The sequence below is a fragment of the Eurypyga helias genome, unplaced genomic scaffold, assembly GCF_000690775.1.
Source record: "Eurypyga helias isolate BGI_N326 unplaced genomic scaffold, ASM69077v1 scaffold13315, whole genome shotgun sequence".
NCBI lineage: Eukaryota > Metazoa > Chordata > Aves > Eurypygiformes > Eurypygidae > Eurypyga > Eurypyga helias.
In genome coordinates, this window is record NW_010249563.1 from 6,054 (window position 1) to 31,095 (window position 25,042).

At 44.6% G+C, this 25,042-nt stretch overlaps 1 protein-coding gene across 1 annotated transcript in view; it reads right to left on the minus strand.

Annotated features, from left to right (window-relative positions):
• The window catches only part of CMIP (c-Maf inducing protein), a 62,535-nt gene that overhangs the window by 4,940 nt on the left and 32,553 nt on the right, over positions 1–25,042 (minus strand). Inside the window, exons 6-17 of the mRNA XM_010151409.1 lie at positions 24,572–24,652; positions 21,162–21,265; positions 20,512–20,616; positions 18,932–19,285; positions 11,173–11,238; positions 10,053–10,079; positions 9,539–9,587; positions 7,921–8,028; positions 5,036–5,152; positions 3,098–3,238; positions 2,099–2,146; positions 1,227–1,373 (exon numbers count right to left, since the gene is read on the minus strand). Of these exons, the coding sequence (XP_010149711.1) occupies positions 1,227–1,373; positions 2,099–2,146; positions 3,098–3,238; positions 5,036–5,152; positions 7,921–8,028; positions 9,539–9,587; positions 10,053–10,079; positions 11,173–11,238; positions 18,932–19,285; positions 20,512–20,616; positions 21,162–21,265; positions 24,572–24,652 (1,347 nt within the window). The remainder of the gene's footprint in view (positions 1–1,226; positions 1,374–2,098; positions 2,147–3,097; positions 3,239–5,035; positions 5,153–7,920; positions 8,029–9,538; positions 9,588–10,052; positions 10,080–11,172; positions 11,239–18,931; positions 19,286–20,511; positions 20,617–21,161; positions 21,266–24,571; positions 24,653–25,042) is intronic.

Here is a 25,042-nt window from a genome sequence, read left to right on the forward strand (position 1 = left end):
CGCCACATCACAAAAACCACCATAATGCAAGTGGTATTAATTAGCTATTTTGGTCCCAAGAACAATGTACTATCTCTTGGTAATTGTTCTATTGACCCACTTCATTTCTGCTGTTTTCAAATTCTAGATTAATGGAAACCACGATATCGCAAAATAAAATGGAATCTAAACCCTGTATTTAAAAACCCCGTAAAAGACCCCCATACAAAAAGCAGGCTCTTTGTCCAGTGAAACCAAACGCATCTTGAACAAGAAGCATCCAAGTTTTCAGCTCCAAAAGTTACCCTGTTAGGACAATTCTGAAGGCGCTACAAGACACTCTTAAAACAAGCAAGCAACTGGAGTCTACTTCATCTTCCCCACACAAGAAGAGGAGATTTCTGGGATACCAAAGGAGTTAGGAAAGCAAAACAAGATATTTACATGACATCTGAGGGAAAAAAAAATGCTGCTTTTTGTGGTTGCACAGAGAATACTCATATTTTCAGCGAGCACTACCAATAGGTGCTAACAGAAAATGGGAAAAAAACCTATTTTGGTGGAGAACCCCAGAGACCAAAACAAGCAGGGAAATATAGAAGAAAAATTTAATTTTAAAAGCTCTTTCAATTAAAAGCTGAGTAATTTATTCAGATAACTTGGCCTCTTTCTGCTTACCAAATAACCACATTCTCATTATAGTTTATTCATTATGTGAGTTTCCTTTTGTTGCTGTTGTTTTTAAAGAAATTCTGGTTGGTCAGTATTCAGGGCAATTCACTGCCTGCACTGCACAGACTCTGTCTTTTGCCTGACCAGATGAGCTGCACAGCATCATTTTTTTCCATCCCAAACGGGTGAAAGCATACGCACGTCTCAGATGAAGAGCAGCACACACACTGTGAAGTACACAGCACCAGCAATGCCTAACTGGAACTTTCGAACCAAGGTAACAGCAACTTTTTTATAAATAAAATGGAATTTTAAAAATTAACCCAAGGTAACAGCAACCTTTTTATAATTAAAAATAAAATGGAATTTTAAAAATTAAAAAGAGAAGAAGGAAAAAGAAAAAAATCAGCTTCGGAGATGAGCTAGACCATAGAAAGGTCCTGTAAAAACAGCAGGAGGACAACCTCATTCTAAGCAAGGCTCTTCACACGCTCTCCTTGTGCTGACGTAATGTGAAATTTCAGAATTAGTCAGCACTGGTTCCCGCTCTGAGTTTCAGCCTGCAAAGCACTCACCTGAGTTGACCACAGGTTCAGCTGCTTGAGCGAAGGCAGTTTAATGAGGTGCTCAGCACAAGCACTTGTCACATTGGTAAAGGCCAGGCTGAGGTTTTCCAAATTTCCAAAAGATCCCGAGCTTAGCAAGCGGGCCAGGTCTGCATCCTGAAAGCAAACAACAGATTGATAAGCAAGATTATGGACTCTCAGCCTGCAGTCGTCTGCAGCGGTGTCGCTGGTGCTGTTAACCAGCCTGGGTTGCACAATTATACCCCTTGTTTACAGTAACAGAACCACACAGAGAAGTTTCTGTTTGTTTGGCAAGCAGCTGGGCTCTTGTGGCAGAGTTGCTTCACACACTCTGGGAAAAATGTATCCAGATATTAGGACAAAAATCTTCTTGGATGTGTATCCTTAGGAGAGACAAAGTGTCAGAATAAATGTCAAAGATGGGTCTTTTAACCAGTATTTCACTGCGAGGTTTAGATCCAAACTGTGTTCAGGACCGTTACCAAGCCCCGGTGAGGTTAGTCTGGGTTTACACCAGGCTTAGCTGCAACAGTGGTGTGTCTCTTGCAGACTTTCACATCCAAGATCCAGAACTGGACACCATGAAGTCTGCTTTTTTGATGCAAAATTCTGCCCCCAGCGCTACCAGTACCGCCTACTGTAAATTCCAAATCCGTGTATCTGACAGTCTGATGCTTGTACTGGTGCTGGAAAGAGCAGAAATGTGCCCTTACTTGTGTAAACTCCAGTTGTGTTGACAGAGCAAGTGGAATGGCTCCTCTCCCGCCTGACCAAAACCACCATGCCACATGGCAAACATAAATCCAGTGTCTAAATATGGAAAGACAAAGCTTGTTTTTCTATTGACATGATTAACTTACTGTGGACTTGGACGGCAGTGTTAACCTTGTGGGACCACCTTTTCTTTGCTGTAAGAGAGAAGATATTTCGGTCAAACAAGCTGCCATCCTATATTTCAGACCGACTGAAGTACAGCAAGCTCTTCACTCGAGCAAACTCTGCTCCGATTTCAAAGCTCCCTGCCAGCCCTTCCACCTCTTCCCTGCTTTCCCTGCACTGACAGATTTTTTTCTGAGTGTGCAGGCCTGTTGCTACCCAGGGGACGTCCACGAACCACAGCTAGTGGTCTTAGTGCCATGGGTCAGTATTGTGTCTGCGTCGGCCTGCCATGATTTGGTTACTTTCACTTTAAAGGAAACAGCCTTAAAATGCTGGACTAAAATAGCAAAGGGGGTGAGAGAGCAGAGCTGAAAAAATCATTTGTTTGACTTCAAAAAGGCATATGCTTTTCAGGCTGAGAGGAGGGGCTAAGGGAGGCAAATCTAAATGTGAAAGAGGGAAGATGATGATCGTGGGTATGTTTGCATAGGTGAAACAGTGCCAATTGCAGCACATCTATCTTCATCTGTATATCCCATCTTTAAAATCAGGAAAACCCCTTTTCCTCATAGGCTCTAGCTCTGAGAACAAGACCTCAAGGCCATCTCAGTGCAATGCTGTGAATGTCAAAGCGTTAAGAAACACTGGCCAGCACTAGGACCACTTGCTACTCATATGTCAAAAGGTGGCAGAATTTGACAAGCTGACTTGTGAGATCTTAAGACAGCGGGATTTCACCTTTATTCTTGCACACAGATTCTAAGCAGGTTATTCAATATCATTCATAAACATAGTACGGGATTAGACACATCAGTAAATATCATGCAGCATATGTATTCATAGTAAAATCCTCCAAATACTGCTCCCATCCTGTTGTTAACTGGGAATTTCACACCCTGCTTGTCTTTCTTTTGTACCTCCATTTCTGGAGAGGACAGACCACAATGTGCTATGGCAATACCGCATGCAGGGTGACATACCAGCTCTTTTAACTCCCTCTGCCTGTCACACAGCTGTTCGTACATTCTCTTTCCCACGTCTGTGCTTTCCAGGGTAGAGATGATCTGGAGCTGGGTGTCGTTATTATCGATGATGTTGTATTCCAGCATCAAACACAAAATCTAGCAGCAGAAGGGATGAAGAGTGGTCACTGCAGTGCTTACATTCAATTTCTTCCAAATATCCTAATTGCACTGGGCATGCTAGTTTAAATTACAGGCTAAGTTTTTAGAGCATGCATTATGCAGGCTAGATTAGAGGATCTTAGCAACACTTACTGACCTTCCAACACAAGAAACCCATTTTTTATTCATACAGAATGAACTCTAATCTCTGAAAGTCAGCCCATCTCTATCCCATCTTCCATTAGTGCTCATTCCTTCTGACTGAGAGGTGCAATTACTTTGCATCAGTCTTGGAAGATGGCTTCATGCCACAGCCCTCTTCAGAACAGGTACAATCGATCCAGTATTTCCCAGGTACTCCGGCTATACTGTAGATTGGCAGACTTGGGGCATTACACAGAGCCAAGCAGTTCCCTAAGTGCTGGATTTTCTGTCCCTGAGTGCTGGAATATCTGTACAAGCAGAATGCATGTGAAGTGGACCCAGCCTATGAGGCAGGACAGGCTCTGAGGGAGGACATGCTGGGAGCTCACTGCTGTGGTCAGGACACCCTCCATCTCCCTGGGAACACACCTGACTCGCCCTTGGGCAAGGGGACACCGGGAGATGATTCCTGTGCGTCATACGGCCTTAGGACACAAGCTGCCCCCTCCACGCTGCCTTCCCTTTTCAGCTACATATCATGCCATTGCAATTAAAATGCAAATTCTGTTATTCCCTCCATAATTTTCATTATTTTTAATTTTTAAAATCAAGCAGTATTATATTCAAATTCATGCAGCACACTCTTATTTACTGGATTAAATTAGCATGCACAGATCTATGGCAATGAAAAACCATAACTCTTTCCACCTATTTAAACACCCTCTAGTTCCTTGTAAAGCATAGGACATTCATCAAGAAAGTTCTCTAAAGAAACCCCAACAAATACATATAAACTATTAGTGCAAGAAAAATAACCAATCATAAGCACAAAAAAATGTGTATTAAATGCAAGATCAGGCTTTGTACTTCTTGTGCACTGCTCAACCTGCAGATGGGACGACAAGCATGAGGCATTTAGTCATAAAAGCCTCGTGGTTCTGAATCCTGACCCCTCGCCACAGCCTGTACCCATATGGCCATTCATTGCCCATCTTAGAATCACAGACTGGTTTGGGTTGGAAGGGACCTTAAAGCCCATCCAGTTCCAACCCCCCTGCCATGGGCAGGGACACCTTCCACTAGACCAGGTTGCTCCCAGCCTCATCCAGCCTGGCCTTGGACACTCCCAGGGATGGGGCATCCACAGCTTCTCTGGGCAACCTGTTCCAGTGCCTCCCCGCCCTCTGCAGGAAGAATTTCTTCCTGATATCCAATCTAAACCTCCCCACTTTCAATTTAAACCTGTTACCCCTTGTCCTGTCACTACAGACCCTTGTAAAAAGTCCCCTCCAGTTTCCTTGTAGCCCCTTCAGGCACTGGAAGGTGCTATAAGGTCTCCCCGGAGCCTTCTCTTTTCCAGGCTGAACAAGCCCAATCTTAGCCCCTCCAACTCAACTACAGCAACCAATCTCTCTCTCCAAAAATTCTTGCACCCACCTTTCATGTAATTCTCACTCATGTCTGCAGAACGACGATATTCTGTTCCACTTAACGAAGAGAAACACAACTACCCACTGCTGGTGCTTGCCGCGACACAAACCTGAACTTGGCTTCTCTTGCTCCACTAGATGTAATTCTGGGAAAGGCAGTGTGAAACCGAACCGGAGTACTGCTCATAAACCTACATGACTACGTATGTTTAGGGCTTACCTCGACCATCGTCTGGTTACCCCTCAAAGCCAGCAGCATGCAAGGTCCTAATTTATTTTCCGCCAGTGAAAGCAGGAACTTCTTTGTTTTATAGCAGGATCCCATTAAAATATGAACCTATTTGAGAAACAGAGCTAAAATTAGAGCTGTAAGCCTAAGAAACACATATACCTCTGGAAGGGATGTCGTTAGCCGCCAAACAAGTGTAGGTGCTTGCAACAGACCTACAGGAAAGCAGCCCCTTGTTACGACTACGGCCGCATCTCTCCACAGCTTCAGTGCTGATGGGAAGAGACTTTCTGGAAAAGGTGCTGCCTGGTGAGATCGGAGGGAGCGGGTGGTTTCCCTCCGCACAGGAGCTCAGCTGACAGCCCTGAGGCCTGATACAGGCTCCCAGGGAACCTTCGGAGTAGCCGTGCAGTTGCCCCCAACCCTAGTAACACGATGAACCCAGCCCCAGGGGACGCACCGGAGATTTTGCTTTCGCATCTGTTCACGGTTCGGTTTCTCTGGAAATGCCAGCGGGTGAGCAAGGGCTGTGTGGGCTGGAGGTCTGGTAAAAGGCAGCGGTGTTGGCAAGCTGAACCAGCCGTGGTTAAGGGCAAACAGGGACCAAACCTCCTCCTGTTCAGAAGGGACAGGAGCTGACTGGGGCAGGAAGGAGTGCCTTAAGAAAACCCAGCAGCCCTGAGCCCTAAGTCAGCGATGAGTCCATGTGCTTTCAAGCTCCTCAGTCATTATCTTGCCTTCCCTTTTGCTCAAAGGCAAGAAATGCTGCCAACACTGCCTGAGTAAGGGTCTTTTGAGTCCAGCAGCTGACAAGTGTCCTGCAGACTCTCTCCTAGCTCCAGAAAGCACCAGATGATACCACGCAGTAACACCTACGGCAGAGATGCAAAGCCACTTGTACGAATCAAATGTGAGAGTCTCTTCTCACAACAGAGGTCGGCAATAATCTTTCCCATGTAAAAGCCCTAGAGATTAGCTGCAGAGAATTTGGGGTTCTTGCTGACAGAATAGTATGTGAGAACTTGTAGTTTCCAGTGACTTGGGCAGGAAGAGCTCCATTACGTCAACCCAACATCAGTATTGCTCTACAATAAGCTTGTACATAGGTCCTGTGGTCCCCCTGGTATTGCCTGGACTCTGTTCAATACTACTGAAAAATATCGCAACCCCGCCGTGATGGGGTCAATTCCATGCGGATCGTGTGTTACCACACAATTATTCTTCCTCATGGCTTCATTACCAGCAAGGCCTTTAGAAAAATACAAAATCTTTTATTCCTAAGTGTCCATCAGCTCAGGTGGCCTTTAAAACCAGTAAGCTTTGAGCCAAAAAGGGTTTCATTTCATGCAGTTATCATTAAGCTTCCTTGAGCAATGGAAAATACTGATGCTAACACTAATGTAAGGTCCATCTCAGAACAGGATGTTTTTCAAACTATGGTTAGTCGTTAGCAGCTCTTTAAGTATTTATCAACATCCTTGCAAAGGGCACAGAGTACTGCATATTAATGTGTGTTAGCATTGTGCTTTCTCATGCACACCATCTCCTGATGCTCACAAATATCTTGGACCCCAAAAGCTCTCAGGAGAAATTATATAGTTCTGAAGACATCTTCTTTTCAAACACAGAAAGACAGAATCAGTGAAGACGGGTGAAACCTTTTGGGACTAGCCTTTGTCCATCATCTGTGTCAAAGGTATCTGACCCATGTGAATTATAAGTTATGGGTATAGACAGATATGCATGTTCTTTATGTCCCAAAACGTCCAGTGTGTGGGATGTGCACAAAGTGTAGACCCCCGTGACAGCCAACTTCAACAGATGTTTTTCCCCATTAACAGGGAAAGGAAGTAATATCATTTCCATCTTACATGCAGTATGGAGGACTAAGACAAGGTGAGACCTACGTGACTTGACCCAGGTGGCATAGGAAGGCAGTGCCAGCAGTTATTAAAACCTGTTATTTTCTGTCTAGTCCTTCTAAGTGTTACAAAATAAGTAACTGCGGGAAATGGAACGCTGCTTCTAATTACACCTGCCGCAACAACATAATTGGGCTCAGAAACTGCTAATACATCTATCTATCCATCCATCCATTCATGTGATGTGACTGTTGTTTTTATACTCCAGGGTAGCCTATAAATGAAAACTATAGGTTTGCGCAGAAGAGTCTGTCTCCCCTGTCTCCCAGTATTCCGTATTCTCGGAGAGTGTTTTTTATACACACACATATTTATAAATACAAGAATACATACATACACCTGTACACACACACATATATACATGCATGGTTTTGTGCATTACACTGGCAGTGCAAAAACACTCCAAAGTTCAAGGAGAGAAAGCTAACGTGTTAACCAAATTGCGACTGCAAGGAAGCTGAATGGATTCAGTGACACAAACATTCAGATTTCTTGGTGAACACCTGTGGTTTACAGAACTACGATTTTGATATTTATCTACAACTACCTGAAAGGAGGCTGCAGAGGAGGGGAGGTTGGTCTCTTCTCCCAAGTGACAAGTGATGGGACAACAGGAAACAGCCTCAAGTTGTGCCAGGGGAGGTTTAGATTGGATATTAGGAAAAACGTCTTCACAGAAAGGGCTGTCAGGCATTGGAGTGGGCTGCCCAGGGAGGTGGGGAAGGCACCATCCCTGGTGGGATTTAAATGACATGTGGATAGGGTGCTCAGGGACATGGTTTAGTGGTGGACTTGGCAGTGCTGGGTTAACAGTCAGACTGAGTTATCTGCACGGTATTTTCTAGCCTAAACGACTCTGTAATTCCACAGAAGCAAGTAAATCTTGTTACTGCCAACTACGCATCAGCTCCTTACTGCGAAGAAGTTACTAAACTCCCATTACTGCAGACGTACCATACTGGCAAATAGCTCTCCATCATCATCACATGCCACTCCTCCGGGGCTGTAGAGCTGGAACCAGCCGTCTTTGCCAGCCCGCACACTCAGCAAACATGAGTGGACCTGCCAAAAAGTGAAGACATTGGAAAGGTTACGGATGCTGCCAATAATCACCAGTGTCTCCCACACTGGGCCAAAAGAAGTAACTGTAAATCTGTGAAGGGCTGGAAATTTCATGGTTAATATTTCAATCTACAGGGCTGCAGGCAAGTCTCCACTCACAGAATCCATTTTTTTCAGTATAAACAAGAAGGGAAGCTGTATCATCGCTAATTGCATGGCCTTTTTCATTCCCTTTACACAAATCAAACGTGAAATGGCTCTGATCTACAACAGCTCCTTTCACTTGGAAAAAAAACAAGGAACCAAAAAATGCCAGCCACCCTCCTGCTCCCCCCAAAAATTCTGAGCTTCTGCCATTACCCCCTCCATCCGCCCAGCCTATGTGTCTATGCTTCTGATGTGATCTGCATACCAAATGCAGTGGCTGATGGCTTGCTCATTCCAATCGTTACAAACTCTTATTACTCCTGCTAGAACAGAATTTGACCAGGATTGGGGTGAAGGAAATCCACCAGGAAAATTCAACAGAGATACGCAAGGCAGAAGTTGCACAGAAGAGCTGGCACCAGAGAGCAACCATCAGTCTAAATCTGGCCCACTGCAGAGGTTATCACAGCTAGTCCCACAGTTTAACAGAGGAACCATGCTTAAGCTTTTTTTATTTTTCCCTTTGTTGTTCTTTTTCCTTTTCCCTATTGTTTTGTTTTCCCCTTGAAGAGACAGATGTTCTGTTTCATCTATTTTTGAGGTGTGGAGTGGGGAGGTGAAGTCCACGCTCTTTCCTTTTGGCACATAACACTAGTGACAGATCAAATCCTGGTTCCATTCTAAGACACGAAGGTCCCTTACCTGACAAAGATGACAACTGCTCACAGGCTAAACCCAGGAAAACGGGAGTTCTGGGGCAATGATGATGATGACACAGCCTCCTCACCCACAGTTTGGGAGAGCTTTCTTCCCTTTATGCCAGCACCAAAAATGAATGCGGATGAGGTTCCCTCTGACTCAGCCAAAGCTGATGATGCTGAACAAGCTACATGTGTGGCTATGAAGCAGTCAGCCACCATGAGGCTACAGCTACTCATTCCAGTAGCACACCTCCCACCCTCTTCCCCCGGCTAACTGATGGGAATTACGGTCATTTGCACGCCAAGTAACTGAAAGGCAGCTAAATAAAACCTCTTATTTTGTAAGTTGTGTGGATCCACTGATTTTGCTTTCCTTTTTTTGTATGGACGATAAAAAGCTTGGAGAGATTCAACAGAGGGGGAAAATCTTTCTGGGTGCAGTTTACTGCGGAGCAGAGACATCCGCTGGAGCCAGACAAGGAGGTCACAACACGTATTTACACATAAGGCGAGAAACCATGTGCCCTGAGTCGCTATGAGACTGAAGCACAGCAAAACCACCCCGATGTTTTGAAACAAACTACTGAAGGAGAGATCTTCTGAACAAGTGTTATTTGCAATTCCTCCAATTAATACTCTGCGTAAACAGGCAATAAACTCACTTCTTGCCTCGGGTCTTCTGCAAATCTCTGAATCACGTATTTCAGCTCCCTGAAAAAAACAAATCAGAAGGACAGGAATAAGCAGTTGCTGGCTGCAGTATCCACACGTGTCGCATTTCTCTTGGATTACACTTTAAGCAATTCTATATTCATGCATTTTGGAGAGAAACAAGCTGAACTGCTTCCACAGGAAGGAAATAGGAGGTCTAAGAGTGATTACCAAGGACAGTGTCTGTTCACAACAGCCTAGAAAAGCTTTCAGAGAAGCACAGTGACAAGCTCGTTTGTAAATTCTATCAGCATCCAGTGTCTTTAGTCCTTGGGCTCCTGCCGTCACAGCAAATTACAAAGAAAACGACATCTTTTTATTGCTAACAGAACATGCTTGCAGCCCCATACAGCTAAAAACCAGTAGAGACACAATACTGAATAATGCATCACTGCTGTTATTGACTAGTACAAGTATTGTAAGCAGTCACCCCCTTCAGTAAAACAAACAAGCCCACAGACTTACTTGGTGAATTTCTCATGTGCAAGAGCCCTGAAATTTAACACAGAAAACAGAAGAGTGTGAGGATTTGGGAGAAGGGAAGGAGGAAAAAAACCCACAATAAAAACCGACCAATTTTCAGTTATTTCCAAATAATAAGAGGATTTGCTGAACAACTGGAGCACACAAGTCAAAAAGAATAATCTTTCCAAAGAAGATCAGGTGAAGTCTCATTCATTAATCTGGGGGGGAATGAAGGGGAAAAAAGTATCACTTGGAACAAATCTTGTAGCTTATTCTGAGTCCTGTCTAAGATTAGGCTCTGACTAACGTCAGCGGGAGCTTTGGGTCAGAAGAAAGTAAGTAAAAGACTTGCAGTACACCTATGTAATTACAAACAGAAATCAGGCTGCCTCCAAGAGCCAGGTGAATTCTTTAATTGCAACACAATGAAGGTATGGTCACAACTAATTAACATCATACATCGCAAAGCAATTAATGGTCATTCTGTGAAGTGCCCTGCATCACAGCATGGTTTACACCTCCCCCAGGACTCACGTTCGACTTAGGTGAACGGTGTCTCTGTTGCCTATCTCCAAGCTCCCGCTGTAGCCCAGGTAACCTGGCACAAAGGATTAGACCTCTCTGATTCAAGACATCAGGTCATTAGGGGATGTGATAAGCTAGCAAATTGTACAATTACAGGTTGTAATGTTTGAACGTGGAGGTCTGCATTTTATAAACACTACTGTTCATTAATAGGTTTCCGAGGGAGCTTGGCTGATCCGTAGGGTAGTGTCTAATGCAAAATACAAATGATACGCGTCTCTGATGCCAGTAAAGCATCCTCCTCCACTAAATCCCCCACTTTGCTCTCCTCCTCGCTAGCTTCCCTTCCTGCCCTGTCTGCCTGTCTCTAGTTCACCATTTTCTCTTCAGGATCATCTGAGAGAAATGGGCAAGGAAGATGAAGATGGGGAAGTCTTCGTGTCCCTCTGCATCAGCCAAAACCATCCTTAGAGTCCAAAGCAATACCAGAGGCACAAAGCTCCTATTACCATCCGTTTTAACTTGATGTTGTATTTCGCCACAAAACAACAGTAGCAAGAACAACCCCGTAAATACTAAGACGGTGCAAACTTACTCCTTGGGAAACGGGATGGGTTGAAGCAAGCTGGCCAGGGCTGGTCTCCAGTCATCATAGTCTGACCTGAAAAACCAATGTTTTATTAACAGGTTACCAAGCATTAAATATGGCTTGTCAACAGTTAGTTCAAGGAGTTAAAAGCCTTTTACTGCAGGCACCAACAACCCTTCTGTTTCACTGAGACACTGAAGACCTACGGTGCCATTTCCCTTTCCATTTCAGCACATTCTCCACTGAGGCACAATAAATCTGGTATTTACAATGACCTCCAGAGAGGCCTTCTTTATGTCAACTTAAAGACATTTGCTGTTTATGAAACCTGTTGACATTTAATCACTAAGTAATACTTTCATCTAAGTTGGTACAGCAATTACCAGGCCATTGCTATTTACAGCTCTGCTCTGCATTTAATTGGATTTTTTTTTTTTTTTGGCTATAAGACATAAGCCCATTTGTAAAAACAAAGACACCCTCCCTCAATCCATTTCTGACCTCAGCGCAATGTAATGGGTCAATTTAAACAGAACGAAGTTTTTAGCTGAAGAGGCAAGAGACTAGAGAAGGAAGCACTGGCAAAATTAAGAAGAGTGAACGAGGACAAATGAGGATAACCACAGCAGAGGGCCAGGCCAGTGGGCCCAGTAGGAAGTGGCTCCTCTCTGTCATCTTAGTACCACAGCTCCCAGCTGATGCATTTCGTTTTCATCTCTGCTGTCAACATACAGAACCGTCCTTCTGTGAGGAGCCATCCATAAGGGGATGCTCACGAGAATTAGGATAAAGAGAATGCTTTGCTTTACCGCAAAGGAATCTGGCAGCACGTCATCGCACCCCACCTGCCGAACGCCAGCTGCTCGAGCACGTGTGGCGAAGGTTTGGCTTCTCATGTAGGAATGGCACTTTGCACCCTCTCCTTCAAATGTTCTCAAACATCTAGTGGTTACTTAGCACTACTAACTGCCCTGCCAAAGGGTACAGTCATTGTAAGGGTACAAAACCCACCGGCCAAAGGCTGGGCCCCGGCACTGCCTGCTGGGCCACTCTCACCCCAATTAACACCAGTGAGCGCGTGCAGAAGTAAATGTAGTAAATCCCATGTGGGGAGAAACACCTGGGGATGTCTGTAGAAGACAATGCAGAAGAGCTTACAGTCTCCTCTTACTGCCGTTACCCTTTGGATTTCAGCTTTAGAAGCCAGATTATTGGCTGCAGTTTACTGCAAACTTGGCACAGAAGTATGGTGTTTCTTTAGGAAGGAACGAAGTGTAATGTTCAATAACGGACAGTATCTACTGATGGCATTAGACACAGACAACATATGCACAGGAAGCGTTCCAAAATAACGCACTTTTGCAAAGAGAAAGTGCTAGCCCAGAGAAACTGAAGATGGATGCATTTCCCAAAGTCTCATCCATTTCTTCAATCACCTAAAGCTGAGATTTCCATAAACTAATAATACACGTGATGCTGGACATCCTTACCTAGGCACTAAGCAAATAAGGGAGATGACCAACTTTGTTTAGTGCCTCAGAACAGCAAGATGTGAAGCAGGACTTCATTACAAGGGGTTGCTCTTCCACTCTGTCTTTGTGAACTATCCTAGAACACCTGAGGATGGGGCCTGTCCTAGAGACTGAAATAAGTCAAGGAAACCTCTGACACAGCACTTCTAAGATGAGCTCTCTGGGTTCTTTAAACAAAGCTCTGATTAATTAAGGCTGTTCATTGCCAGACTCTTCGTTGTTTCTGACTTGCAGACACTGAATAGGTCAGCAACACAGAACTCTTGACCTGTGTTCAGAGTCAGCTGAAAGTCTCTTGTTTACATGCCAGGTCTCTGCAGGAGGCAGACGATGCAACGTGTCTATCGCTGCAGCCACGAGAGGTGCCAGATCTCTGACCCACACAGCCTGGGCTTTGCTACGTTTGTTAGGTGTGAGAACACAGTCCCGACCACAAGCAGTCTGAGCTGGCACCGTACTTCCAGTCCAACATCCCTCTCTGTGCTCCTCCTGTCACCACTTCCATCCCCAGCAGCAGTCAGTCCTGCAGTGCTGTCCTCTTGGGATCACTGTGCTCACTCAACTCACCCTCCACACCACAGTAACGCAAACAACTTTAAGAGGGGATTTTTGAGTGGGAGAGACCCGCAAGTCAAAAGGCTGAGCTAGAAAATTCCCAGATGTTTAAGGTGTTTCACATCACGTGAGATACAGCACCTACAAATCTTTCCTAACAGAAGCTTAAGAGCTGACACCCACTTGGCAGCTTAGTTCCCGTGACATCTCAGGTTCTTACACCCCTAAAATTCCTCCTTGAGCAATCTGGAAAGTTGTGATTAGTAATAATGTGAACCAATCAATTCTTCATGGTTGATCTTCAAAGGAAAATGGAAAGAGGAAGAAAAAAGCTACTTTGCAATAGACTAAGACCGAGTGAAACAGTGCAGGCAGAACTGGACGCTATCGCGCTCTGACTTTTCTTGACGCTGGGAGTTACGGATGGCCATATCCATCTGCAGAGCAGGTCTACAAGAGGGCAGTGAAAATAAACCATGGGCTGTTTGCCTAGGAGGAGGAGAAGAAAAAAGGAAAGTGTCTTCTATGAAATATATAGAGTTTGGTCACGTAAGTGGGACCTGAGCATAAAATCTATCCAGCCTCTAATCCCTTCAACCTGAGCTAGGAAACATGAAACAAACACAGCACAAGAATAAAACCAAACTACTTATTAAAAGCCTACAGTATTTCTCCTCCTCCCACCTATTCCCTTTTCAAAAACATTTTCCTTCTGTCTGTGCACATCTCATCTGCACTCTCCTTTCATTGCAGACAGTTGCTTTTTTCAGTTTTTCTTTTTTTTTTTTCCTCTCCCATTCAAAGCTCTAACACAAGACAGGAGTGTTTGAAGCAGGGAAAGAAAGGGAGATAGATGAGGCTGGCTGCAGTTACCAACCACCGCCATGAGCCAGCCAAAGAGGCCATGCCAGGAGGAGGAGGGAGCACAGAGCTACAGGAAAACTCGGGAGAGCACCTGTGACAAACTCCCTTTGGAGCTCTTCAAAGGGTGCCGGGCTGAACGCTCACGCTCATCACACAGCTTCAGTCCCAGGATCAGCCCTACAAAAGCGGAGGGGGAGAAAGACTCCCTGATGTACTCTCCGGCTCTGATTTTTGCAGGATTTGCAATTTTAGGTGAGTAGCACAGGAGTCAACCTGGAGCCCAACCTGTGGGTTCCTGGGAAGCATGTGCTAAGCTGCAGGAGGACTGTTGGCAGCCACCTGCGACTGCACCAGCTCTACTTACCAGAAACCTGTTTTAGGGGATCAGCCAGAACATTGGCCAATGATAATAATTAAATAATCCCCGACTGCAGTGACTTTGCCTTTGGGCCATCGCCGCTCTTGGCCTGCCGACATAATACATGTTCCTTCCCTGGGATCACCTTTCACCAAAATGAAAATCTGCCCATATGTCATGTGCGGCACAAACAATCCAAAACATATTAGCAGCCCAGGGCAACCCTGATAAACATGACATAAGAGAATCCACTTGGGATATTCAGAGCATGCCACTGACCTATTGGGGAATGCAGAGAAGGCAGGGGAAGCTCCCGTGGGTGCTTGCGTTTGGAAAGCTGTCGGTCTTATCACCGAGAGACTGCAAGCCCCCAGTCCGCTGTTTTTAGAGGATAATAAAGAGACATGGAGCAACTACTTGGAAGCAGCTTATTTCTCCAGACTGAGCAGCTTGACAAGATCAAAAATCTTATAGGTAACTCCTCTGTTATCAGACAATGATAAGGTGACAAAGCCCCCCAGATGTGTACCTTGTCCCTTCTTTCCCTGGCTCTAGGTCCTACTCCTCTGAACTGTATGACACCAAGTTTAGCTCTGGGGCCCAGGCTGAGAAAAAGCCCCGTCAGACACACTGTCATATAAGGCACAAACTTGCTATCTGCAAAACAGTGAGGTGCTTTTTTGTGTTCAGCCTTCTTTCGAGCTGGGCTTGTTTGGTTTTTTTTCAAAAGAAGAAAATTTGGCACCACTGAAAGGTCCTAGAAGGCCCTGCCTGGCTGCCGAGAACAGAAAAGGCCTCCCCTGCTCTCTGTTGGCATGGCGGGATCAGGAAACGGCAATGCCAGCTTGCCCAGAGGAGCCAACTCCACCCTGGCCACACAGGCCCCAGAGAGGGGTACAAGTGTGTGGGCATCTGGAATGACCTCGACACTACAGGCAGCCGTGGAAACAAAAACTACCACAAAGGGTGACGACACACTGCCATCACGGCCACAGCCGCCCTACGAGGTGTCTGTTCTTGCAGCCAGTTCAGTTTGCTATTTGCCAACCCAGGTGTCACTACAGGCACAGTTTGGGTGTTCCCCCCATAGGCTGGGTGTTGCCAGGACAATCAGTGGGGTCCTGCAGGTGACACGCAGGGTTTGAAGTGATCCAGCCCAAGGAAGAGGACACGGGGCCCCTTTTCCTGCAAATTTATCCAACTGCAGTTGTGCTGCTAAAGCACAAGTCTGCCTGTGCAAGAAATTCTCTAACGCATGGAAACATTAACATGCAAGTAGGAGCTAGACAGGGCTAAGCAGCTCTCAGAGACTCGAATTTCATGCGAGGAACAGAAAGATTTCAATTAATTCAGTGCATTTTTTATGCACCAGTTTAAGACTTGTAGCATTCAGGAGGCACTGACTGGCATCAGTAACTCTCAGAGTCCAGAAGGCATCAGCGAATACTGACACTTGGCTTGATCCACTTCTGAGTGCAGGACAAAAACACCACATTCCACTGGAGACTGTGGCTCCTTTAAAATTTCCACAGACTTTGGGTCATCTGCCAAAATCTTCAAAACCATTTTTTCTTTTCCTTTAGTCTGCAATAGTTGTGTTGCGTTACTCAACTACATTAGAAAAGGGGTCAAAGACATGATTGGTTCTATGGTAACAGCCAGACAGATGAACTTTGTGATCTGCACATCTGCCCTTCTGTGCAAAAAGTGAGGCTTTACAGTGACTATTAAATAATTGCTGTTACCTTTTTATCAATATTAGAAGTGCTTTTTTTCTCCCAAAAGAGTAAGTATTGCGTAGGAGTCAGGTGAAGAATAAAATGTCCTCTGTGGAAGATTCTGTTAAGAATTCCTACTTGCTAGACTTTCAATAATTAAAATCTGCCTAAATAAATTACTCCCTGCTGCCCTAAATTAATTATGTAAAAAAGATGTCATTGTTGGCCATTCTGTTGTTTTGATGATGATACTGAGTCAGACACCTAAAAGAACAATGAAATTCAACGCTAACCAACTTATTTCTGTTTGGCTTACCACTGTTATTAATAAGAACGTTATCTTAGTGACTGCCTGCTGAGAGCTCAGCTCCTGGATAGTAGTTGGTTTATAATGAATGTTTTCTTCCTACTCGCACAGTCTCCAACCCTCTTTCTTCATATTCTTGTTTTTTCAAAGTACAATATTACTATTTAGTACATCAAAAAGCCTTTGTTGACGAAGAGTTTGAGCATGCAAAGAATCAGCATCACAACAGCATTACCTTTCGTTTTTGTTAATAGCTACTTGCCCTTCTACAATGCTTTTCCATTACTGGTTTCAGAGTTTAGAATACAACTTTCAAAATCTTCACCTATATTTTACGGATAAGGAAACTGAGGCACAAAAAGAAGCGACTTATCTAAAACCTTCTAGTAAGATAGTAGCAGAATCGAGAACAGAACTCACTTCTGCATTAAAGCTCCCAGGTCTGAAAAAGCATCAAGGCATGCACAGGAATGGAAGGGAACTCAAATCAGTGGAGCTGCACTACCGACCAGCCACGGCTCTGCCTTAGAAACCATCCTATATCCTCACAGGCTGCGATTTCTCGAGCAGGGTGTGGGCTCTGGGAAAGCGATCTGAGGGGGGCTGCACCAGCTCTGTAGCGCTGGTCCTTCACCATACACATCCTGAGGGTTTCACCCTTCGGAATTACCACTGCACAAGCTAAAAAAGGGCACAAAGCTGTTCCACACCTACAACCCCTGCGACAACAACAACAGACTCCCATTTTCACTCCGGCTGATGAAGAGCTTCATTTTTAAAAAGACAGCAAACACATAAAAAACTCAGGTTATTTTAAGGTATGGAGTGAAATAAGAGTTCTTTGTGTAGGAAATTATATGGGAACTGAGACTTGATATATCAAACGTTTAAGATGCGGAGAGACTGTGAGAGAGAACATGCCCATTTGTGAATTTGTTTGTGAGTGTGTGTCAGCTGCATGATGAAACCAAAACCGTCAATGCTCAGTGAGTCAGCATCCAAGCCAGCATCAGGACTGCGAGAGTTCACAGTGTTTATGGAAAACATATAGAGTCAAGAGGACGGGAATAAATACACGATGTGCTTAATGTAGCACCTCGGTGCATGAAGACTTTGAAGCCACCAAATGAAGCCAAGTCAGATGCTGTGCTTTTTTAATGCAAACATTTATAAAGGCTGAAGAAGCTAGGCAATGGGGAAAAAATTTAGCCTTCAGCAACTTCTTGCTCAAGGATCTAATGGGAACAGACTCTTGGATTCTCCGTTCTGTCTCCAGTTCTGAGTGCATGCTTACTTGTATGTATACACAAGCCAGCTCTGCAGTGAGTGAATGAATTACGATGAAAATTGGCACTATGTATTTTGAAAAAAACGAGTACATGGGACAAAACTTTCACAAAAACCTCCATTACAGCAGTTGGACTTAACTCCTTTAGAGCATACGCCCAAGCTTTGTATTTGACTTCAGTGTAACCACATGCTCATGGTTTACAGTGGAGTTCAAGTTTCAACCACGGAGTCCTGTGTCCTAGAAAACTCAACTATTGCTCTATTAAGCCCTACACTGTTTAAAAATAATTAATGTAGGAATAGAACAATTTGCCCAAAGACATACTGCAACACAGTAGCAGAGCTGGCTGTCAAAGTCAACAAAGTTGGTTTGGGTTGGTTTACTGGATTTCTACTATAAGCTTCCATTCTGCAGTCCACCTTTTGTGTTACTCCCTTTCATTTATTTATCCAGAAGAAAAAAAAGCTTTTCCCAAAGAACTTTTTATTTTATACTCCTCTCGAAGATATTCAGAGGACCTGCCTCCTAGGTAACCATGGAGCCACCATTTTGTGAAGGCTACTTGAGCACCCGTTCTTTAACACAGGTCTGCTGTACCACCGCAACTGGTCAACCAAGAGAGACTCCACTCTAATACAAGTAAATCCGAACAGTCATAAAATTCATACGAACACGTGAAGGGAGAACACCTAAGTGAAAGACACTGACCTCATCCAGCTCCTGAGGAAGCCAAGGGAGCAGTACTGCCTATCACTGCACCAGCACTGGGACTAGCACAGGCCTGTCTTTCCCAGCTCTCTCTCAGGCAATCCCGAGAGCTCCAGAGGAGACAAATGGATGGGTCTTTTTTTTTTGGTGGGCAAGAACAAAACAGAAACCACTGGCAACAACATCCTGTCTTCTGTAATATGCCTGAGGCTCACTGTACAAATAAACTTTCCATTTTCATCTTCCTAATGCTATTTTTAGAACGCACTGGCAGTGCCAGATGTCTCTTGCAGAGGCTGGACTGTGGAGCTGGAGTTGGATTTATAACCATGTGCTTGCTGGCCACAGATGTTGAAGATGACAGGCCTGTGGGTGAAACCCCCCGTTGTTAAGATGACATTGTTCAAAAAGCTGTTTTAAAGAGTTACTCACAGCATCTTGAGTATTTCAACGTAACAGCCAAGGATCCTGTCTGCCTGGGCACTCAGCTCAATGCTCATGGTGCTGCAGGTGGGACTGACCATCAAGCAGTCAATCAGGTTGGGCTCGCTGTCATTGCCAACGTTGGCTGTCATCTTCTGATTAGCTGTGTTGTTGCGCTCCACTTCCACATGGATCTCATTGGAAGTGACAATAACTGGTTTGAGACGGGATTCAGTCAAGGTGGCCTCCTGAGAGACCAGGTCAGGGCTTGTGTGAAGAAGGCGGAGGGGGAGATTAGGCTTCCGGTCACACTGCTGCTGGCAGCCATTCCGAATCTCCTTCAGGCTTGGCGAATTGTCTCGACTGAATTTAAAATACAAATAAATAATTTCAATAGACAGACACAATGGCAGAGAGCAGGAGAGAGAGTGCAGCACCGAGAAGCCAAGGTCTTCTGCAATTTCCCACTGCGTTTCACCCCAGTCCACCAGATGCTTTCTCCTGTGTAACAGGATTATTGAAATCAATTAAAAAAAAACTCATTAAAAAGGCTCCAATAGGACTGTTCTGCAGCCCCGATTCTACAAAGATTCAAGTTTTCATTACTCTAACTGACATGCCAGATTAGCATAAAGGGGAACTTTCCCATCCAAGTTGTGCAAAGCTGTAACAGAATCCATGCCCAAGTATGTATCTGGCTACAGTACATGCCCAGACATTTGTCTGCAGCCCTCACGTCTGGAATTTTTGTTGGACACTAAGCAGCTCCCGTCCGTGCTCTACCATGAGGAAAGTCAGATAGGCATAAACAAACAAGAAACAGAGTAGAGGGGAACCCTCTGCATCTCCTGGAAACTGGCTCGTGTGTCAAGAACTGCAGCACCTATTTTGCAGTAAGTCAGGAATCAAAATTTTCCACAATAATGGAGACAGCATTGTGAAACCAGCTTGGGTTCAAAGCTGTGGATATACAGGGATTTACATACAACCCCTTCTTTGACATCTCATCCTTCCCTTTGCTTTAGGTGTAACACAGACTTCATGTGCCAGAAAAGGAGCAAAACAGACACTGCCCTGGACAGTGCCTAATTCCCAGAGACTCTCATCTTCTGCTGGCCTAAAAAGGCTGGTTACAGCTGCAGTCTGTCTTAGAGGAATATCTCAAGTGTGGCCAAGATCAGGATGCAGCTGGCTGTTCACCCTGGAAGTTACTGCAGCTTACAGTACTTCTGCAGTGGGAATTGCCAAGCTCCTTGCATCACCAGCATTGCCCCCATTTTCAAGCACGGGAGCCAAAGATGTGCCGTTCCAGACTGCCATGCCCCAAAACAAGCCACAGTGAGTACAAGCGAATGGAAGTACAGCATCTTTCAGGTTTTCAGGCACACAAAGTGTAACAAACATAGTCACATACCTACAAACACACACCTGTGACTGACCAGAGCTCCCACATGTCAAGCGAGCAGTGAGCAGAGTGAGAACGAAGACACACTCTCACATACCCACACCCATGCTCGCACCGCTCTTGTTTACAGATGCCGTGGGTTTGGAAGCGAGTAACATGCTGCCAGCTGGGAATTCATACTGACCTGTTGATAAATTCCTCGTAACACGAATAAATGGCTGCTAAGCAGACAGCTACAAGATTTGGCAGGACTCTGGGATGGGGGCATTGTCCAGTTGGACCATGCATGCTGAAAAACAAAACCCAAGATGACATCATTGTGAGGAAGGTTTCTGTGGGCACAGTCAGACAGAAGGGGGTGCCAGAACTGGATAGTCAACCTTGAGGAATCTTCAGAAGGACTATGACAGAGAGTTATTTTAACCCTGTAAATCCCTACCCAATGGCCCTCTTTGTGAATAAGACTACACTGCATCCTCAGTTTATTTGATGTGGCATACCTACAGCCCCCCCAAAATCTCACACATGACTGAGCATTACGTGGTCTAAAGTTAAGGGGAATCTCTCTGAAGCTAAACATGTAAATAGAATGCACACACAGCAAAATCCACTTGCTTCCAGTGTGTAACTAGGCAAAAACCCCATCCATACCTGAGAATCAGTTAAAAAAAGACCACCAACACTGCCATGTGGACTCTTCGAGCTGATGTGCTGTTTGCCAGTACAAAAAAGCACCAGCACAGCCAGTAAAGAGATGAGCAGGGCTGGGAAAGTAACACAGCGAATCGTGTGCACAGGACTGGAAATAGGTCATAAATTAAAAATGTAACTAACCTATGAATAAACTTCTTCACCACCTCCATTCCAGCATTCAGCTCATTCAAAGCCAGAATATACTCCTGAGTAAACAGCCGCAACCGAGGGCACTTCCCAAAATCCTGTCCAAAAAGGAGAGACTCGGTGAAGACGGTGAAACTTGCATGCAACGTGCATCGAAACTGTGGGTTTTCAAAAGAAATCAACTTAGAACCAACTGCATTCACTTTGTTATTATGCTGACAGCTTCAAGTGCTGAAGTGATGTCCTTCCCACTAATAATGACATGCTTTTCCAGTTCTCATCTTACCCCTATAGCCACCTGGAAACAAAAGATGTGTTTAATGCAAGGAAAAAAAAAATCCTACCTGAACGTACATTTCTTTTGTACACTTCACTTGTTACACCTTTATTTTGAAATGCATTTTTTGTTGTTTTGCATTTTTGCTTCCACTCCCAACTGCAGTATTTTAGAAATGCAACTGAAAAATAATTTTTTTACTTTCACATCTCAGATCTTCTCTCTTCTGGTTTTTACAGAACATCTTTTTGACATGCGATCAGTAAGCGGTCAGGTATAAAATCAGAGATCAGTTCTTTCTCCAGGGGCTTTACTCCAGCTACAATGTGATTTTGGCAGGTGAGCTCAACAGCCACTTTAAATCCTGCAGTCGGAAAGGCACCTGCCAACTGAAACTCTGCATCTCCTCACATCGCCTGCTATTTTTAGATGTGAAAGGAGTAAAATCTGCAATCTGGCGAGTGTTATTCCCCAGCCCATTTCTTCACACGTACACAGGTGGAACCTCACTACGCAGGAGTCACAGAACCACATACACATTTCCCAGCAGCGAGCAGGGCCCGCTGAGCACAGAGCGGCCCTCCCGGTTATCCCCCAAGCAGCTGGCTGTGGAGGAAGGGTCATCCTGAAAAAAACAAATGGCAACTGAAGTTTTAAAGAAATGCCACAAGCGGCAACGAACTGGTGGTCTGTAAAAGGCAAGATACACTCCCAAAGCACTGAAACCTTCCGTTACGTATTTTGGTTCCAGGCACTTATGCAGCACAACCAACATTAACATCTCATAGGTTGTACAGCCAGAGAAAATTACCAAAAATGTGAATACAAGCCTAAGCAGAACGATGTCTCCTTCAAGTCTGTGTCCCTCTTTGCTAGTACTGAATGGCTACCTGGTAACTTGGCCCAGCAAAGGGACTGTGGGCAGTTCCACAGTTGGTACAACAATTAAAAATCATCAAACTTCCAACAGCTGCTTCAGGTGGGTGCAAATACCCTTGGCTTAATGGCATGTGTGCTTCATGTATTATCTGGTGCCATTTAATTTCACGAACACCCCTTGCAAGGTAGCTTTTGCAGGTGCAATTTGTTTATGACATTTTTCAACCTGTAAAACTGAAGTGAGAACGAAAGTCCAAGAGATCATAAAGAGGATGTCATTGCTGACCGCTCGAAAGTAAAATAGCTCTCTAAATAAAGCGTGATGCCCTGTCACCATACCAGGTACAGAACAACAACACCATCAATACTGTTTGCCCCCAGAAAAACCCCAAAACAAACAAAACCCCAGCCAAACAATAGCGCTTATATTCAAACATATGGGCTGAGCCTACAAACAGCTGAAATTCAAAGGTGGCGAGAGGCTGCTGAGCACTCCCCAAACAACTCTGCACACAGCAGTCTGCAGTCCTGCATGGAACCCAGCAGTAAGACAAAAAGCCATCCTCCTCCTGCTGAGATTGCAAAATGACAGACAAATGACACACTTTCCCTGTTTTATAGGTGGGAACGCATGGAACAAGACTTGTTGTGAACTTATCGGAGACCACGGAGCAAATCAGCAGCCAAGGCGGGACAGACAGCCAGGTCTGCCTGGAGCACACGGAATTGCAGGGGGCCTCCCGAGGGGATGAAGTTTGCTGCCAACCACGCCATCCCCCCAAAGGATAACGTTATTTACATACACACATTCTCCAAGAGACTATTCAGTACAGAAGTCCCTGGAGAGCAGTAAAGTGCCCATATCCACTCCAATTAATATATGACACCGTAAAGTCCCTGACTACACGCTGCGGTACAGACATGTTGATTTTCAATCTGCAAATGTTAAGTATGGTAAATATACCCAATTCTCTGAAGCTAACCAAATACAAGCACTACACTATGCATTTAGATTTTATTTGAGACCCCTCAAGAGCTCTGGATGCTTAAAAAAAAAAAAAAAATCAGTCCAGAATCCAAGAATAACATTTACAGACTATTTCATTGAACACTACAGAATATTCAAAAATGTTTACATGTCTGCAGAGTACAGGCACAGAGCCAGGAATACGACCTTTTTGCCATCTTGGGCTTTCTACCTAGTTCTGTAAACTCAAGAACCTAAATAATAATACTGCTGTAAAAATAAGAAATAGGAACTATTTTCTACTGGGTTCATGCTGTCCACAGCGGGACGACGGATGGTCTCTACAGTTACAGCAGTTAATGAAAAGACGTTGATTGTGTAGGTACAGAGGCATGAGACCCATCCTTGAGATCTCAGTCAAGTCAACTGTCTTAAATATTTTATTTATTTGTTACTGTGCCACTGCATTGTGAAGTAAAGTTTCTTTATGTAACTTAAAAACCATGGCAGGAAACTTAACATGCCCCCAAAAATGGAGGGCTCAGACCCCTCTTAGGAAAGGAATATGGATCATGTAAGATATCTCCAGACTCAGGGGGGAAAATCTGGTACATGAGGTGGAAAGACCAAAGCTGGCAGGGCAGTCTCCCAGGATTTATCCAACCACTAGCAAGGAATTGATTGGTGATGAGAAGAGAGAAAGCACCCTGGGAGAGAACAATCATAAAATGACAGAGCACACAGTTCCTGGAACAAGAAGTTAGAAAAACAGCAGAAAAGCTTAAGGAAATTCAGGAAACCTCAGTAAGAACTCATCGGACATGAGCCTAAAAAAAAAAAGGAAATCCAAAGAGCTGGGGGTGTCTTCAAGAAAATAAATGTTGAGGGTTTCAGCTCAAAATCAATGAAGTCCCTATTCTGATTTTGTTATTTAATTGATTTTAAGCCATTATAACTACACAGATGGCATGTAGGGAGTAAATAAGGAGCCAAGAGCCAGGTGGGAGAGAGCTGGAACTGCATATGCTGGCACTGCTGCCAAAAGACACGTTCCTCAAACCCTGGTTTTGGTTAGATGCTTTCCAAAGTCCCACTGAATGCTTATTAGTTCTGCATTTACAAACCAACACACAATTACCTGCAGCGTTGATAGTCTGGGGAGTTAGATTTAGGTATCACAGTGCTTTCTGCATTACAGGCAATAAAGCAGCTACTCATGAGGAAAAGCAATGACAGTAAAACTTCTCCAAACTGACCAAGTTCCCTAACAGGTGCACTCACCATGTTGTGTTTGAGAATCCTCTGTACCACTGGTGTGAACACTTCTATCACAACCATGGACCGTGGGCGCTCTCGGCAGTGCTGGAACGAGCAACAAGTCATTCTGTGATCCGCAGAAACCATGAAGACGAGTCTCCTCTGGCTTCACACCCCATGATTAACAAGATCCAAGGGCTAGGTTAATCTTTCCTGGGATTAGGGTAGGCAGAAAACACTGCTTTCTCCTATGGATTTGCTGCTATCCAATAGAAGATTACAATGGGAACTCATGGACTACACGAGTGCCTTTTCCTACTGCCTATTCTTCAAAAAACTCACCAGAATGTAGTATTTTTGGGACTTCTTGTGTCAAATATGGTTGAAACTTGCCAACAGTTTTAAAAGTAAAGGGATGGGGGACAAAAAGATATGTAGACACAGGCAGTGTAACGGCACAGACCACCCACCCTTGGTATCCAGGCTAAAATCCCG